General features: G+C 46.2%; 2 protein-coding genes and 1 pseudogene across 8 annotated transcripts in view; 2 read left to right on the forward strand and 1 right to left on the reverse strand.

Annotated features, from left to right (window-relative positions):
- The window catches only part of LOC105488121 (zinc finger protein 71), a 42,437-nt gene that overhangs the window by 12,396 nt on the left and 13,015 nt on the right, over positions 1 to 17,026 (forward strand). The window contains exon 1 of one of the 5 annotated variants that reach the window (XM_071088002.1): positions 4,702 to 4,740. The exons of 1 other annotated variant lie outside the window; for it this stretch is intronic. Coding sequence is in view for 1 of the 4 variants with exons in the window: in XM_024794779.2 (XP_024650547.2) it covers positions 10,753 to 10,785 (33 nt within the window). In the remaining 3 variants the exon portion in view is untranslated. Of the gene's footprint in view, positions 1 to 4,701; positions 4,741 to 10,698; positions 10,786 to 17,026 lie in introns of those variants that run through there. 3 more of the 5 variants (XM_011751898.2, XM_011751899.2, XM_024794779.2) reach the window with 3 other exon arrangements.
- LOC105488120 (CD63 antigen pseudogene) lies at positions 2,332 to 3,206 on the reverse strand (annotated as a pseudogene). The gene has a single exon (XR_011617926.1). The product of XR_011617926.1 is annotated as a CD63 antigen pseudogene (transcript).
- The window catches only part of LOC105488122 (small integral membrane protein 17), a 59,972-nt gene continuing 53,650 nt past the window's right edge, over positions 10,705 to 17,026 (forward strand). For both annotated transcript variants that reach the window (XM_071088008.1, XM_071088009.1), the window contains exon 1: positions 10,705 to 10,785. The gene's annotated coding sequence lies outside the window, so the exon portion shown is untranslated. The remainder of the gene's footprint in view (positions 10,786 to 17,026) is intronic.

The raw sequence follows: 17,026 nt of genomic DNA on the forward strand, positions 1-17,026 counted from the left end.
GTCCCTGTTTTATAGCAGTAAAGGAAAGGTATTGTTCCCCACCTGAAGTGATTTTTTCCCAAGTTCTAATGCATACTCCTCTAAGCTGTTCTATGGCATCATCGTGCATGACCAGTTGTGCATCTAAACCAACCCAGCCGCCAACCCCTAAAAGTTGGTCTGCAGTTATATTAATTTGAGGTTGGGCCTGGACATTGCGAGCAGCCTGAATGGAAGCTTCATCTGCCCACCAAGTTTTAAACTGTAAGAACTGAGCAGGAGTTAGACAAGCTCGAGTAAGAGCGTCCCAGTTAGTAGGAATCATCCGACTGGAAACAGCAACATTCTTTAACAGTCCCGTTACAAAAGTAGAACCTGCTCCATCTTGATTTATAGCTTGTTTAAATTCTTTGAGTAATTTAAAAGGAAAAGGTTCAAATGTAACTGCAATATTTCCCTGTTGATCTGGGGGGTGTATTCTAACATGGAACTGCCAAGCCTCTAAATCACCCTCTCGTCTAGCTTGCTGAATTCCTGTCTGAATAGAACTAAGGGCGGTCTCTCAAGGTGCTGCTCGAACAGTCACTGGGGCAACTACTTTTCACCCAATGTCCTCTGGAAAAGAAAGATCTGGAGGGTCTTTTTCTTCAAAATAATAAGGAGGGGGTGCAGAAGGGTAGGGATGAACCTTTCCTTCCTTTGCCGCTTTAGCTTTAGCTGGCAAATAAACATGCTCTGTAACCTCTTCTGTTACTTCGTTACAGTCTTGTTCTTCCTCATCATCAGTGTGAAAAAGTTCCAAGGTGGAACAAACCAGACCCCACACCTGTCCCATTGTTACCCTGACACTTCTGAGCTCCCCTTCTTACTCACCATGGGGATTGCTTTAGGAGTACTCGGGTATCCTCCAGCTAGTTTTCCATTACAACCATCACTCTGGCGACCCTTCGACCTGGATTCGAGCCCCCACGAATGGATGCCAGTTGCTGAAACCAGCTCGGTCGGGGAGACCCTGACCCAGAGGAGCTAGAGGAATTAAAGACACATACACAGAAATATAGAGGTGTGAAGTGGGAAATCAGGGGTCTCACAGCCTTCAGAGCTGAGATCCCCAAACAGAGATTTACCCACATATTTATTAACAGCAAACCAGTCATTAGTATTGTTTCTATAGATATTATATTAACTAAAAGTATCCCTTATGGGAAACGAAGGGATGGGCCGACTTAAAGGAATAGGTTGGGCTAGTTACTGCAGCAGGAGCATGTTCTTAAGGCACAGATCGCTCATGCTATTGTTTGTGGCTTAAGAATGCCTTTAAGTGGTTTTCTGCCCTGGGAGGGGCCGGGTGTTCCTTGCCCTCATTCCCGTAAACTCACAACCTTCTAGCATGGGCGTTAGGGCCATTATGAACATGTTATAGTGCTGCAGAGATTTTGTTTATGGCCAGTTTTGGGGCCAGTTTATGGCCAGAATTTTCGGGGCTTGCTCCCAACAGAAACAGAAATTAGAATGGTGGTTTCCAAGGACTGGGGGAGGTGAGATGTTACTCAATGAGTATAAAGCTTCTATTATGTAAGATAATTAAGTTCTATATATATAGCAACTTGAATATATCTCCAGAGAATTGTGCTGAATGAAAAAAGCCAATCCCACCATTCAGATACTGTATGATTCCATTTGTATAACATTCTTGAAATGACACAATTATATATATGGAGGACAGACTAATGATCGAGTCTGGAGGAAAGTGAGTGTGGCTATAAAAGGGCAAGATGATGGATCCTTGTGGAAATATTGGAAGAGATCCTTGTGATGGAAATATTCTGTCTCTTGAATGGACTGACATCAGTATCCTACTTGTGATATTGCAAGATGTTGCCCTTGGGTGAAATTACCTAAGAGACATAGGTCTCTCTCTATGATTTCTGTATTATGTTTTACAACTTGACGTGAACAAATCCACATTTATCTCTGAATAAAAGATTTCACTTAAATACATCATTAGTCACCATCTAAGTTTAGCTGCTGTTGACAGTTTTGTGGCCACTCAGACGTTCAGCAAATGTTTTTAAACTTGGCTTTGTGGTTTACTATAGAAAAGGGCCTCAGCCAGGCACCTGGTTCCTACCTTTCCTCTTGTGTAAGCTCCCCTGTCTGTATTACCCAACTCATCTGGAAAGTAGCTTGGCTGTGAAGATTGTTTATAAATCATAAGGCATGGAGACCAGGGGCCAGAACAAAGGAAACTCGTAACAACAAGGATTGATGCTTTCTTCTTATATCTAAAGATAAAGGCAATTGACATTACGTTTAAAGAGCTAGTTGTCTTTTTTTTTTTTTTTCTCTCTCTTTTCGGTCTGAAAAAATAATCCGTTTAATTGAAAAACCTGGAGGATACTATCCACTCCCCCAGATGAGGAGGCTGAGGAGACCAGACCCCTACATCACCTCGTGGCCACTTCTGATACTCTTCACGAGGCAGCAGGCAAAGACAATTCCCAAAACCTCAACAAAAGCAATTCCAAGAGCTGCTGCAGCCACCACCAGCACATTTTTCCTCAGCCAGCCCCCAATCTTCTCCACACAGCCCTCCTTATGGATCGCCTTCTCGTTGAAATTAATCCCACAGCCCACAGTGACATTAATGCAGCAGGAGTCAGGGACTCGGTTCTTTGACATGGAAGGGATTTTCTCCCAATCTGTGTAGTTAGCAGCCCCACAGCACTTAAAATCTGCCTGCATCCTGTCCAGGATCGAAGCAGTGTGGTTGTTTTTCGGGTAATTCTCCATCTGCTGCCGGAAGTTGTTATTAAACTCTGACATCACCTTATCTCTAAACACATAGCCAGCAATGGCTGCGGCCACCTCCACCAACATGATAAGAGACAGAAAGATGGCAAACGTGATCATAAGACAATAGTTCTCCTTGCAGGCCCCGCAGCAGCCCACAAAGGCCACGAGGAAGAGGAAGGCACCCACTGCGATGATGACCACAGGCAACAGAGAGCCAGGGGTAGCCCCCTGGATTATGGTCTGACTCAGGACAAGCTGTGCCCCGACACCCACAGCAATCAGTCCCACTGCACAGGCGCAAAAGGCCAGCAGGAGGACGTAGAGCAAGAACTTCACACATTTCATTCCTCCTTCCACCGCCATGGCTGCCGGGCCTGGGCTCCCCAAGGCTGCGGGCTCCTCTCCCGCCGCGGCTCCGGGGCTCTCTAGCTGCGCCCCCCGGCTCCCGCCCCGCCTGCCGCGCGGCCCCGCCCCGGGCTCCAGCCACGGTCCCCTCCCCCGCCCAGTGGCCGCCGGCCTCCCTCATGTGACGCGGGAACAGCTGCGGCCTGAGTCCAGCTAGTTGTCTTTTATTTGCAATTCTAGAATCCAGCCACACCTCCTTCTATAAAATAGAACTAATGTTCTGGTGATCCAAGCAGAGGAATATGGCTTCATACACAGAAACGGGCTGAGGAAAGCAGAAACAGAACAAAAGTGGATGGTCATTTTAAAGTTACTTTACCTGTCAAGGTTAAAGCAAAGGGGATTTCTTTTATCATGAGTGCTAAAACTGGCCTGTTTGGGACTTGGTTATTCTGTCTCTCTCTCTCTCTCTCCTGAGAGGAGGTCAGATAACAACTTGGAGTTGGTGGCCTGGAACTTCAGCATGAGTAGCTCCATTTCGGTTTGATCTGTTGGGCCTAGTGCAGGAACTCAGTCCAACCCAATAGTCTCCTATACATTTTATTCTACACCTATGCTCATTTTCTTCTTTGCACATCTGTATGCTTTGCAAATGTTCTACAAATAAGCATGATTATCAGGTTTAAAGTTGCCTGGGATGGTCCCTCAGTCCATTCCATTGGGTGGACTGCAGAAATGTCTGCAGCAGATGTGACACGCCTCTTTTATTCCCCTCATTTATCTGCCTCCACTCATCCCTTGTCCTTTTCTATTTTCCCTCCTCCCTCTCCTTACCCATTCTTTCCTCTCTTCCTCTTCAGCCTGTCCTGCCCTCCCTAACTCGACTTTCTCTTTCCTCCTTTTCCTACCCTTTTCTTCTTCCTTATAGTTCTTTCCACCTTCTCATCCCCCTTTCCACCCTTTCTTCTTTCCTCCTCCTTGCCTTCTCCATTCTCTTCCTTTCCTGCCTCCCTGCCCCTCCCTCCTCCCACCTCCCTCCCCCCACCTCCCTCCCTCTTCTTTCTGTTGGTTCTTCTCTCTGACCTGTTCTTTTCCCTTAGTCTCTCCCCAGCCCTTCCTCCTTCCCCTCCACCCTTCTTCCAACCCCTCCTTCTTCTCCATCTCTTCTTCCTCCTCCCTCCTCCCCAGCTCTCCTCTGCAAGTCCCTCCCCTCCTATCTCTTCTCCCCGCTCCTCCTCCCCTTCCATCCTTCTTCCCACCCCTCCTACTTCTTTTCTCCCTCCTCCCCCCTCCCCCCTCCTCGCCCCTCCTTTCCCTCCATCCTTCTTCCCACCCTTCCTCCCTCCGTCTGTTCTCTCTCCTCCCCTTTCCCTGCCTCCTCCCCCTCAATTCTCCCTCTTGCCCCCGCCTCCTTGGCCGCGGTGGCCTCTGGGAGCTAGAGGAGCTCAGTTGGCTCTGCTCGGCTTCGCTCGGCTGGGGGCAGGGCTCGGCTGAAAAAGCCCGAGGGGAGGTGGCGCGCGCGGGCTTCTGGGAAGCGTAGTCCGGCGCATTCCGCGCAGGCGCATTGCGGCCGGGCGGGCCTAGCGGGCGCGGTCATTGTCCTGGCAGAGCGGCGAGCGGGTGAGTGTGGCTGCGGGGTTCCGCCCACCCTCTACCTGTGCGGGGGGCCATACCCTGGCCCCGGATAGGGCGCAGCCTCGGGGAGAGGGCGTGCAGGCCCAGGTACGGGGAGTGCAGGGCTGGGTGCAGGTCCAGGGCATGCGGGCGCAGGGGAGGGCGTGCAGGCCGGGACCGAGGGGCGCCTGGAGCGGCTGAGCGGCCGAGGAGAGGCTGAGGGGAGGCTGAGGAGAGGCTGAGGGGAGGCTGAGGGGCTGAGGAGAGGCTGAGCGGAGGCTGAGGGACTGAGGAGAGGCTGAGCGGAGGCTGAGGGGCTGAGGGGAGGCTGAGGGGCTGAGAGGCTGAGGAGAGGCTGAGCGGAGGCTGAGGGGCTGAGCGGAGGCTGAGGAGAGGCTGAGGGGCTGAGGAGAGGCTGAGGGGCTGAGGAGAGGCTGAGAAGAAACTGAGGAGAGGCTGAGGGGAGGCTGAGTGGAGTCTGAGGGGAGGCTGAGGGTCTGAGGGGAGGCTGAGGAGAGGCTGAGTGGAGTCTGAGGGGAGGCTGAGGGTCTGAGGGGAGGCTGAGGAGAGGCTGAGTGGAGTCTGAGGGGAGGCTGAGGGGCTGAGGGGAGGCTGAGGAGAGGCTGAGTGGAGTCTGAGGGGAGGCTGAGGGGCTGAGGAGAGGCTGAGGAGGGGCTGAGGAGAGGCCTGGGCCAGGAAGGGAGAGGCGTGACTGGGTTAGAGGTAGGAAAGTTGCATGGACACCAGGGCCATCCTGGGGGGAAGGTGGCCTGTGTGAGAGACAGGCGGTGCATATCATCCTGAGGATGAGGCTGAGCCTTTGTGGATATTGTGAATGTGTCTGTGTGGGTCTGTATGTGTGTGTGAGACAGATTGTGTCGTCCTGAGGGTATGGCTGTGTCTCTGGAGATTGTGAGAGAGAGTGTGTGTGTGTGTGAGAGAGAGAGAGAGAGAGAGAAACTGTGTGTCATCCAGAGGCTGGGTCTGTGAATGAATGTGAATGTGTCCATGTGTGTCCATGTGGGTTATGTGTGGTAATGTGTGTGTGTGTTTGTCCAACTTCTACAGAGTCTTGGTCTCTCTGTGGAGCTGTCTCTCTCCGGGCCTCTGCCTATACATGTGTGGTGATATCTCTGAGTGACTGCCTGTGTCCTTGTCTTTGGTGTTGTGGGTGTGTCAGCCTTGATCTCTATCCTTGGGTGTCTCTGTGTGAGGGTGCCCTCTGGGTGTCCACTATGTCTGGTCTTTCCATGCATGTCTCTTGGCATGAGTGTAGGGGTGTGTCTCTCCAGGGTCCAGTCCTGTCTGGATCTTTCCCTATCTCTGTGTGTCCACGTGTGTCTGAGTGTTTCTTGATGTTTGTGTGTGACTCTGCAGAGGTGGATGCATCTGGGTGTGCCTCTTCCAAAGACTGTATGCCTGGACAAGGGGGCCTAGCAGAGCCACTACCTTCTCACCCCACACTTCTCCTAGTCTGCCAGCCATAGTTCCCTGGCTTTTTCTTGCCCATAGAAAGCTTTGGAGGCATAGGGGCCTGGGAGTGACAGGGGCAGGGTGGAGGAGGGGAAAAGAAAGGCTGTTTCTTCTGCCTCCCACAGGATCTTCTTAAAAGGGGATCAGACTCCTAAAGGGTCTCTGTGCCCTACTCCGTTCTGACCAAGGAGAGGTTGATTTGTTCACAGAATGTGTTTGCAGCCAGTGCTGGCCATTTATAGGTGTCCCAGTAACTCTGAGGTAGGGACCATCATCATCCTTATCTTACAGACAGGGAAACTGAGTCTCAGACTAAGTGACTCACCCAAGGTTACCTCAGGCATCCAGGTTCCACAGCCCGCACAATTAGCCACTAGACAAATGGGAGATCCCTTTTTTCCCTTTCCGCTCAGCTGACACAAGGTTGCAGGGTTTTCCCCAAGGGAATCTCCGCTTGGAAACAGTAGAAATGGATGAAAGGAAGGAAATGCTAAAAAGCTCAGAGGAAGAAGAATCCAGATCTAAGGCCAAACCAGGTTCAACAGTCACTGGCAAGTACTCTTGGGCAAGTCACTTCCAGGGCTGCTGTATGATTTTTAAGGGTACTTTGCCTTTATGGACCTCTTGCTCCATTGGCTTTTTAAAGCACTAAAAGTTACATTTTGTAATTTCATTAATAGGAAGACAAATGTATTCTAGGCTGGATTAGGTCTTTTCTTATGATTTTAAAAGAAATTAAGACCTTCCTATGGGCCCCTAAAGGTTTCATGGGCCCCAGGCTCTGTGCCTACTGGGTAAGTGGGCTCTGGTCACTGCTGTGGTCTGGCAAAATGGGCCAGTGTTCTTGACCTCATAGGACACGGGTGAAAGTCAGAGACCACTGATCTGCAAGGAATATATTTTTTTAAATTAAATTCTGTTTCAAAAATGTGTATGGTGATATGAGGTTTCTATACCCAGGGAGACAGTTCAAAGGAAGAGAAAGAAAAAATAATTAATAACCCTTACCCCTTTCTCATTCCCATTCCACGCCCTCCAGATACCAAGCCAGCCTCATTCCACAACCTTTCCCAGGATGGAAAACGCTGTACAGATGTGTCCACATCCACATGGGTTGGTTTTTTTTTTCACAAAGGGGCTGAAGTTATGCATAAAACTGGGTAACTTGCTTTTCTCACTTAGTGAAACCACAGACATGTCAACAGATGCAGAACTAACTCTGCGAGATGCAGAACTAACTCTGCTTCGCAGAGGCGACCTGATACTTCGTACTATGGAGACGCTACCATTGATTTGATTCCTTTAGTAATTTTATTAATTTTGTTTTCAGGGTGTGGTTTTTTTTTTTTTTTTCCTCTAGAAACAACGCTGCCATAAATATCTTTTTTTCCTATATGTAACTTTTACATGGAGCTTTATTAGTGTGGGCAGATTCCCAGGAACAGGGTTGCTGGGTTATGGGATTTGTGTATTGCCAGCTCACTTTCCAGAAAAATGTTGAGCGATTCACATTCCCTCACCAGTGTGTGAGAGGGCCTGTTCCTTTGAATCCTGGCCAGCACTAGAAGTTAGCTCATCTGTTCGTTCAGCTTGATGTCTAAGTGCCTCCTATGTGTTAGACATTGTCCTAGATGTCAGAAATACAATCTAAAAGTGATAATCCCTGCTCCCTGGGGGCTTCTGTTCTCATGGAGGGAAGACAGATGACAAACTTGAAAACAACTATTTAAGAAAAGACAGTTGTCAATAGTGGTTTGTACTGCAAGAAAATAGAGGGGGAGAGAGTTGCTGCTTAAGGTCAGGTGATTGGGGGTGGAGGACTTCTCTAAGGAGGTAACATTGGAGCTGACCAGGAAGTGGGGCTAGTCATGGGAAGAGCACTCCCTCCAGAGGGAACAGCAAATGCAAGGCCAGGGGGCCTGGGGCCAAGCATGGGAGAGGGGAGTAGAGGAGATGGAAGGGGAGAGGGCATCGGGGCACATCGTAAAGGCTGTGTGGGCGGCAGTGAAGACTTTGAGTGATTTCTAATGGTGGGGGAAGCCAAGGAAGAGTTTTGAAGAGTTTTAACCCAGAGGACGTTTTCACTGAGTGGTTACAGTTGGCCAGGTGTGGTGCCTGTATACAGGCGTTAAGTGGTAGGAACCCCGAGCCCACGCCTTTGTGATCCTTTTGTTCTACAACAGGGCTTCTCAGCCTCCACACTACCAACCTTGGGGCCTAATCATTCTTTGTTGTGGGGCCTGTCCGTGCATTATACAATGTTTAGCAGCATCCCTGGTTTCTACCCACCAAATGCCCATAGTATTCCCCTGCCAAATTATGACAATTTGGCAAATGTCTCCAGACTTTGACAAATGTTTCCGGGGGGGGCAAAATTGTTCCCGGTTGAGTACCAAAGGCTTCTGCCAACTTGGTCATATATATATACCCACCTACAATTAAAATTACTTTTCACCTGTGGAAGTTGGGACCATTTGGCCTAAGAAAGGCTCTTCTTTGTCTTAGTGGTTCTTACGCTGTCAGAGGTGTCAGAATCTCCTGGGAAACTTGTTTAGAAATACTGATTCAAGGGCCCTACCCAGGTAGTTTGATTCAGAGAATCTGGGAGGGGGGGTTGGAGTATATATTCTGAGTGATATTTTAATAAGCATCCCTAGTGATTCTGGTACTTTGAGCTAAAAGAGTATTGTGTTGGAGAGGACTGAGGTTTTTCTGGGTGATCCTGAAGGGCTGGAGATGTAGAGAGGCATGTTTCTGTTTACAGCAGAAGAAAAACTCATTTCCAGTCAGAGGTGTTGGTGGCATGGGTAGGGAGCCCCCTGTCACAGGAGAAGCCAGGACTGAGCCAACATGTCTCAAACTCCAAGAATTTGTCCTAACCTGTGCCATGCATCCTATTTTTTTACTTTGCCATTTACTTGAATTGGCTCACTGATTTTTTTTTTTAATTTAAATCGACTTAGTTTAAAAGGGCATTCTGTGTGACTGCTGTAAAAAGAAGCTGAGTTTTGCTGTAAGAAGGGAAACAAACATTAAAACAAATGGAAGTAAAGCCAGCTAGTTCTAATGAAATATTATGGTCACCTTAAGTTTGGGTCCTGAACCCTGCTTTTCTTTTTAATTTTAATTTTTAATTTTTGCGGGTATGTAGTGGGTTTATGTATTTATGGAGTACATGAGATATTTTGATACAGGCATACAATGTGTAATAATCACATCAGGATAAATGGGGTATCTGTCACCTCAAGGATTTATCCTTTGTGTTACAAACAATTTGATTATACTTTTGTTATTTTTAAATGTATCATTAAATTATTATTGATCATAGTCACCCTGTTGTGCTATCAAATACTAGGTCTTATTTATTCTTTGTGTGTGTGTGTGTTTTGTTGTTGTTGTGTTTTTTGTTGTTGTTTGTTTTGAAACGGAGTCTCGCTCTGTTGCCAGACTGAAATGCAGTGGCGCGATCTTGGCTCACTGCAACCCTTTGTGTTTTTTTAATATCCATTAGCCATCCCCACATTCCCCCCACCACTCCACTGCCCTTCCCAGCCTTTGGTTTCTTCATCATTCTAGTCTCTATCTCCATGAGTTTAATTGTTTTAATTTTTAGCTTACACAAGTAAGTGAGAACATGCAAAGTTTGTCTTTCTATGCCTGGCTTATTTCACTTAACATAATGACCTCTATGTTGTTGCAGATGACAGGATCTTATTCTCCTGCTTTTCTTTTGTTTCAAGGGGTGAGTGAGGGGTTGCAGGAATGTTAAGATACCTCTCCACTTGAGACTTTGTCCTGAGCTTGTCAGGGGAACTGAAAGAGAATTGAACCAAGCTGCATTTCTCCAGGCGAATCTGGCTCTGAGAGCCCCTGGGTGGAAGTTCCTTACACTCATATCTGCTAGTTGAACCTCATGGTAACCCCATGAAGTCTGGGGGAAGTGCCCGAAGAGGCCACAGGTGGTTCTGGGGCATCTCAGGGGGGCCTCGGTCCAGCACTCACATTCGAGGAGGGATCCGGGCAGGGCCATTGGAAGAAGGCAGGGTGTACGGTGGCCCTCAGCAGCCTGTGGGAATGTGTGTGAGTGTATGTGTGTTGACTGTATCTGTAGGAGTGTGCATGGGAGTGCATTTGTGAGGCATTGTAGCCTAGTGGCTAAGCATGTGGACCCAGACATACTCTGCCTGACTCCAGTCCCAGCTTTGTAATCTCTAGCAAGTGGTTTAATCTCCTTGGGCCCCAGTCTCCTCATCTGTGAAATGGGTGAGTAGATGTAGTACCTACCTTCCAGGATGGTTAGAACATCAAGTGAGATACATTCAAGTACCCTACGTGCAGTAAGCCCTCTAAATACTCACTGTTGGTGTGTGTGTATGTGTGTCTGTCTGTCTGTCTCTGCTTGTCTCTCAGTGTGTGTGATTTGTCCCGTCTACATATGTGAGGCCAGCCTAGACCTGGTCTCTCAGCATGCCTCCGTCTGTCTTCTCCCTACAGCCCTGTTGGCCCCCTAGGCCTGTCTTCCTGTTCACCGTGGGCAGCAGAGGGATGGCTGCTCAGCTGCTGACTGATGAGGCATTGGTGAGTCATGTTGCCCTGTCACTCTCCTTTCCAAAGGCTGGATTCCTGCCTTGGGTGAGCCTCTGCTGCTCGAACCCTCTCCAAGGCCCCCAGTCCCATCTTCTGGGGCTGTGTCTGTCCTGATGAGGAGGGCTGTGCTTACAGATGATGCTGACCCTGGCTGTGGGGTCAGTTGTGGGGGACAGGGAAGCTTTGGAATGGCCAAACTAGCTCTCTGGACTCTCAGGAGACACAGGTGGGCACCTGTGGGAAGTGGTGGTTTAGATATGTGACACTGAGTGAAAAAACTCATGCTGGATGTGTCACCTTTAAAATGGGCAGACACACTAAATGCTCCTTGTGGATGCCTACATGTGTGATGAAAGTACAAAAGCTTATGGGAATGAGGCCCACAAATTCACCCATGATTTTACCCCAAAAGATAATCACTCTGGAATGTTTGAGTCTGGCTAAGCAATTTTAATATTAAAGATTGCTTTTTCATCAGAGATCTCATCCTCGGCATTTCTCCACATCATTAAAAACTCCTTTGTAACATCCATCTTAATGACCACATAAAAGTGTTGTTCAGTGGCCATACCCTGGTTTACTTAATGGTTCCTCTGTTGTTGGACCTTTATTGGTTTCCAAGTATTCTTTTTTTGGTTATAAACAGTGTCGTGAGGGACACTGGGCGTAAATCTTTCCTTGTGTCTTATATGATTTCTTTAGGAGCAGTTCCTTGAAGAGGAAGATTGGGTTGGGTATTTTTGAGGTATTTTGATACTACTTTCCAAATCAGTTATGGCGGTAGGTATTCCCACCAGCGTGTCTGAGCAGGTCTCCGCTGGTTTATATGGTTGTTGTCAGGCATTTATTCTGCATGTTGGATATATTTAGACTGGTGTAATATTGCACCATGATAATCAATGATAAATGGATATGAAAGCTATAAACCATGAGCCTGATAGGGCACAAGTGGTGCCAAGTGATTTCTTTCTGAGCAGCATTGTTTGTATTATTAGTGAAGTTCAAGTCTTAGAAAATGTTTACTGGCCATTTCTGTGGGCAGGGAAATGATCCATCTTGTGCTTTACCAGTCTACAGGGATCTGAGTATGCTTTAAAGACTTTACAGAAGTAAATGTGTGTGTGTAAATATTTGTTGCAAATATTCTTCCCAGATTTGCTTTTTGTTTCTTTATTTTGCCTTATTTTTTCATAAAAATATGAAAAAAGCATTTCATATTTTAAAAATCAAATCTGTTGGTTTCTCCCACTGTGGTGTCTTTCTTCATCTTTAAGCTGTGAAAGGGTTTCTCCATCCACAGGTCACAGAGCAGCTATATTTTCTTCCTTTTTGCCATTTATCATTTGAATGTTAACAATGAACTTTTGAATCTACCTGTAATTTATTTTGCTATATAAATGTGTCAGTTGACTTATTTGGGAGCTTTGGTTTATTCTGTCTTCATTTATTTGATACCTTTGTTGAGGTACACATCACGTACCACAAAGTGTACAATTCATTGATTTTGGGTACATTCATAGAGTTGTGTTAACCATCACCACAGTCAATTTCAGAATATTCAGAATATTTTCGTCGTCCTGAAAAGGAGCTGAGCACCCATTGGCACTCATTTCCATTTCCCCCCATCAGTCTGCAGCCCCTGGCAACCGGTAATCAGCTTTCTGTCTCTGTGAATTTGACTATTCTGGACATTTCAAATAAATGGAATCATACACTGTGTGGTCTTTTGTGACTAGCTTCTTTCACTTAGCATTATATTTACAAGGTTCATCTATGTGGTTCATTCCTTTTTTTGACTGAACAATATCCACTGCGTGGTTATACACATTTTATTTATCCTTTCATCAGTTGATGGACATTTGGGTTGTTTCCACTGTTTGGCTATTATGAATAATGCTGCTATGAACATTCATGTATAAGTCTTTGAACATATGTTCTCAGTTCTCTTGGGTGTGTACCTGGAAGTGGAATGTTGGTTCTCGTATCGTTAACTCTGTTGAACCATTAAAGGAACCACCAGACTGTTTTCCTAAGCGATTGCACCATGATGCCTTCATTTTTATCTCATCTGTGATTCTTGCCTTGAATTCTTCTTTTACTTACATTACTTAGAAAGATTTGTTGTTTGTTTTTATTTCAACAGGGTTGGGAGTTTTGGTTTAAGTTTGGTTTTTTAAAAATTACTGCTAGTGTAATTACATCCTGATTTTTTAAAAAATTGAGCCTGTCTGGTTTCAGCTCTTCTGAGTTTTCCCTGTGGTGAAACGGTTTGTGTCATTAGACAGGAAACAGAAAAAGATAGAGTACTAGAAAAAGTGGCCTTGGACACGTACATGCAGAGAACTCAGAGGCCCTTTGTAGCACTTCTGTCCCAACACAATGGGCTTCCAGACCTGGAAGGCTGTGTTCTGTGTCTCAGCACAACTCTGGTGCCAGTCTGGGCTTGGTGCCTGGAGACTGCTCAGTGAATAGTTACTGAGTGAATTAGGTGGGTATACTTAGGGAAGACTTCCAGAAGGAATTGTTATATTACAGTTTTGTTAAATAAATAAATATAGGGGTGAGAGGGAACTTTTGGAGGTAATGGATCCATTTATGGCCTTGATGGTGGTGATGGTTTCATGGGTGTGTATGCATCTGCTAACTCATCAAGTTATGTACATCATTAAATATTTACAGCTTTTTCTATATCAGTCACACCTCAATGAAGTAGTTTAAATTTTTAGAAAAGGAGGAATTACTAGCTGGACTGGCTGAAAGATACATTGGGCCAAAAGGTCAAATAATATCATATAAGGATCTATAGTTGTACATAAGATATATATTAAATATCAAAATTAAATAATAATAGTAAGAGTCGACATTTACTGAGAGCTTCCTCCGTCACACGAGGCACTGTGCCTGGACCATATTTCTACACATTTAACCTCATGACCCTGTGGAGGGGGACGTTGTTATCAGGAAGCCTGCTTCTCATATGAGGCTCAAAAAGAGAAAGACAGTTGTCCAAGGAAACATAGCTTGTGAAGGGCAGAGCCAGGATTCTGTCGCAGAGTGTGGTTCCTGAGCCCACACTCTGAACCACCAGCCCAACCACTTTCTATCAAAGGTGACCCCTGAGGTAGAGGAGGCTATCCTGAGCCCAAGCCCCAGAAAGGTACCCTAGGACCATGGAGGGACTAGCCAGCGGGGGTGAGGCCTCCCCTTGGGATTTAGTTGGTGGTGGGGAGACTCAGTATGCTGGAGAGAGCCAGCAAGCTCTGGGTGTCAATAACAATAGCTGGCAGTTATTGAGTGCCTGCTGTGTGCTATGCACTACCATTCTGAGTGTCTTACATAAATAAGTGGGCAGGTGGGGCCCATGGCAAATTGGAGCTCTCTTGCCCCATCAAAGGGCCAGCCACCACTCAGCTCCAGCCTACAGTGGCCAGATATTCTGGTTAAAGAGAAACTAAAAATTCATTTTCTTGGTAAATTGTGGATGTTTTTTTCATGTAACAAAAACAATTTTGAAACCCCCATGGGGCAAAATAGCAATGTGTGCAGCTAGCTTCAGGCCCAGATACATCTCATATGCGGTGCATGCTCAGAGCTCCCGTTCTTTCCTTGTGCCATGGGGGTTGTACCACTGACTCAGTTCAGAACAGCAGGTCCCTCTGTAGGACACAGTAGGTCTCTCATTACTCACATACCATGCTATGAGGAAGCCCAAGCAGCCGTAAGGAAGCCCAAGCAGCCATAAGGAAAAGTGATGTAGAGAAAAAGAGATGCCCACCAAGGCCTCAGCTATGCCATCCCTACCAGCTCAAGAGACAGACATGTGTGCAAAGAGGCCAGCAGACTACTCTAGCCCAGCTGCCATCCAGCCGCCTCCACACAAGAGATGCCAGGCACGAACTGCCCAGCTGAACCCATCAACCCCAAAATAGTAATAAATTGTTGTTTTTGAGCCATGAAGTTCTGAGATGGCTGCTACCCAGCAAAATATAACCGGATAGGAAATTTAATCTGTGACCGTGGCTCAAGGTCTTCATGTGGTAGAGTCATGCATGGATGATGTGATCAGCCAGCAATAATGTGAGACGTGCAGGCCTTCGTCACATGAGGGAGGAGGTTGACTGTCAAGCACCATCTCTGGAAGTAGCTTCAGGATCGCTTGTGATCTATCTGGAAGAGAAGCGCCAGCTGGGACACTCTGCTATATTTATCCAACTGTCTTCTTTATTGGAAAAAGACATGCCATCCATCTCAGGGTCTGATCCAAACTAAACTGCTCCTTGGCCCTGATGCTGGCTAGATCGGTGTTATATGTGGATGAGGCCATGTAGTGTTGGGGCTGAGAGTTGAACTGACTGGGTTTAAAATGCTGCCACTCCTATCTGTGTGACCTCTTGTGCCTCAGTCTCCCCCTTTGTAAAAGAGATGAGCTCATAAAAGTGCCTACATAGTAGGGTTGTTTTAAAAATTAAGTGAGATGATGTGTGCAATGGGCTTAGAACAATACCTGGCATGTAATATGTACTTAATGAACATTAGTTATTTTTATCATTATTTACTAATGAATTAGTATGGAAGAAACCTGGCGCCAATACCATGTCTGTCTTATTCACAGTTGTATGCCCAGTGCCTGGTGCATAACAGGCACTTAATAAATATTGGTCGAATGAATACGTGAGTGGGTGAAGTGTCACTCTGTGTGTTTTCAGAAACCATCAATGAACATATTTAGAATATGTCAGAATATGTATTAGATACCATTGATCTAGAATTCCTGTTTAGGGGATTCAACCATACTTTTCTGGTAGCCCAGAAAATTATAAATTAAAACACCAGTTAAATTTCCTATCCAGTTATATTTTGCTGGGTAGTAACCATCTTGGAACTTAATGGCTCAAAAACAACAATTTATTACTATTTCGGGGTTGATGGGCTCAGCTGGGCAGTTCGTGCCTGGCATCTCTTGTTGGTGGCAGTTGGATGGCAGCTAGGTGAGAGTAGTCTGCTGGCTTCTTTGCTTACATGTCTGTCTCTTGCTTTGGTATGGATGGCACAGCTGAGGCATTGGTGGGCATCTCTTTTTCTCCACATGACCTTGTGGCTGCTTGGGCTTCCTCACAGCATGGCATGTGAGTAATGAGACACCTATTGTGATGACTGGCTTCTCCCAGCGCAAGTGTTCCAGGAGGCTGAGGCAGAAGCTGGAAGTCTTCTGTGATCTAGCCTGAGAGTCCCAGAACATTACCTCTGCCAGATTCTATTGGCCAAGCAGGTCCCTCAGGCCAGCCCAGATTCAAGGATAGGGGAACTAGACTCCACTAGTGACGGATTTGAGGCCATTTTCGACCAGTCTACCCACTTACCATTGTCTACCAAAACTGACCTATATTGAAAGAGAGTATGAAAATGGGTAATTTGATCCAGCAAAATATAACTGGATCAGAAATTTAACTGGTGTTTTAATTTTCAGTTTTCTGGGCTACCAGAAAAGCACGGTTGAATTTTTACCCCCTAAAACAGGAATTCTAGATCAATGGTATCTAATACTTATTCTGATGTATTCTAAATATGTTCATTGATGGTTCCTGGAAAGGTACCCATTTTCCTTGCTTGGGCAGCAGGACTGGGCATTTCTGATTCACAGCCCTGAGAGTATGAAAAGGTTTAGTTTATTTACAGAGTTATGCAACCATCACCACAATATTTTTAAAAAATTTTACCACTCCAAAAAGAAACCCCATACCCACTGGCACTTACTCCGCATCTCTCTCCAACCCACCCTCACCCCTAGGCAACCATATATCTACCTTCATTCTATTTTGCCTATTCTGGACATTGTATATAAACGAGGCATTGAGGCATACTATATGGATTTTGCCTATTCTGGACATTGTATATAAATGAGGCATACAATATGGTCTTTTGTGTCCAGCATCGTTCACTTGGTGTAATGTTTTCCAGGTTCCTTCCTGTTGCAGCGTATGTCAGAGCTGTCATATGGACGAACCACATGATTTGTCCATTCGTCAGGAGATGGACATTTGAGTTGTTTCCACTTTGGGACTATTGCAAATACCATTGCTATGAGCGTCAGTGTATAGTTTTTGTGTGGCATTCTGTTTTCATTTTTCCTAGGTACTTACCAAGAATGGAAGTGCTAGGTCATAAGGTAACTCGGTGCTTAGTCACTTGAGGAAATGCCAGACTGATTTACAAAGCAGCTGAACCATTTTAC

This window comes from Macaca nemestrina, chromosome 20 (assembly GCF_043159975.1).
Source record: "Macaca nemestrina isolate mMacNem1 chromosome 20, mMacNem.hap1, whole genome shotgun sequence".
Taxonomy (NCBI): domain Eukaryota; kingdom Metazoa; phylum Chordata; class Mammalia; order Primates; family Cercopithecidae; genus Macaca; species Macaca nemestrina.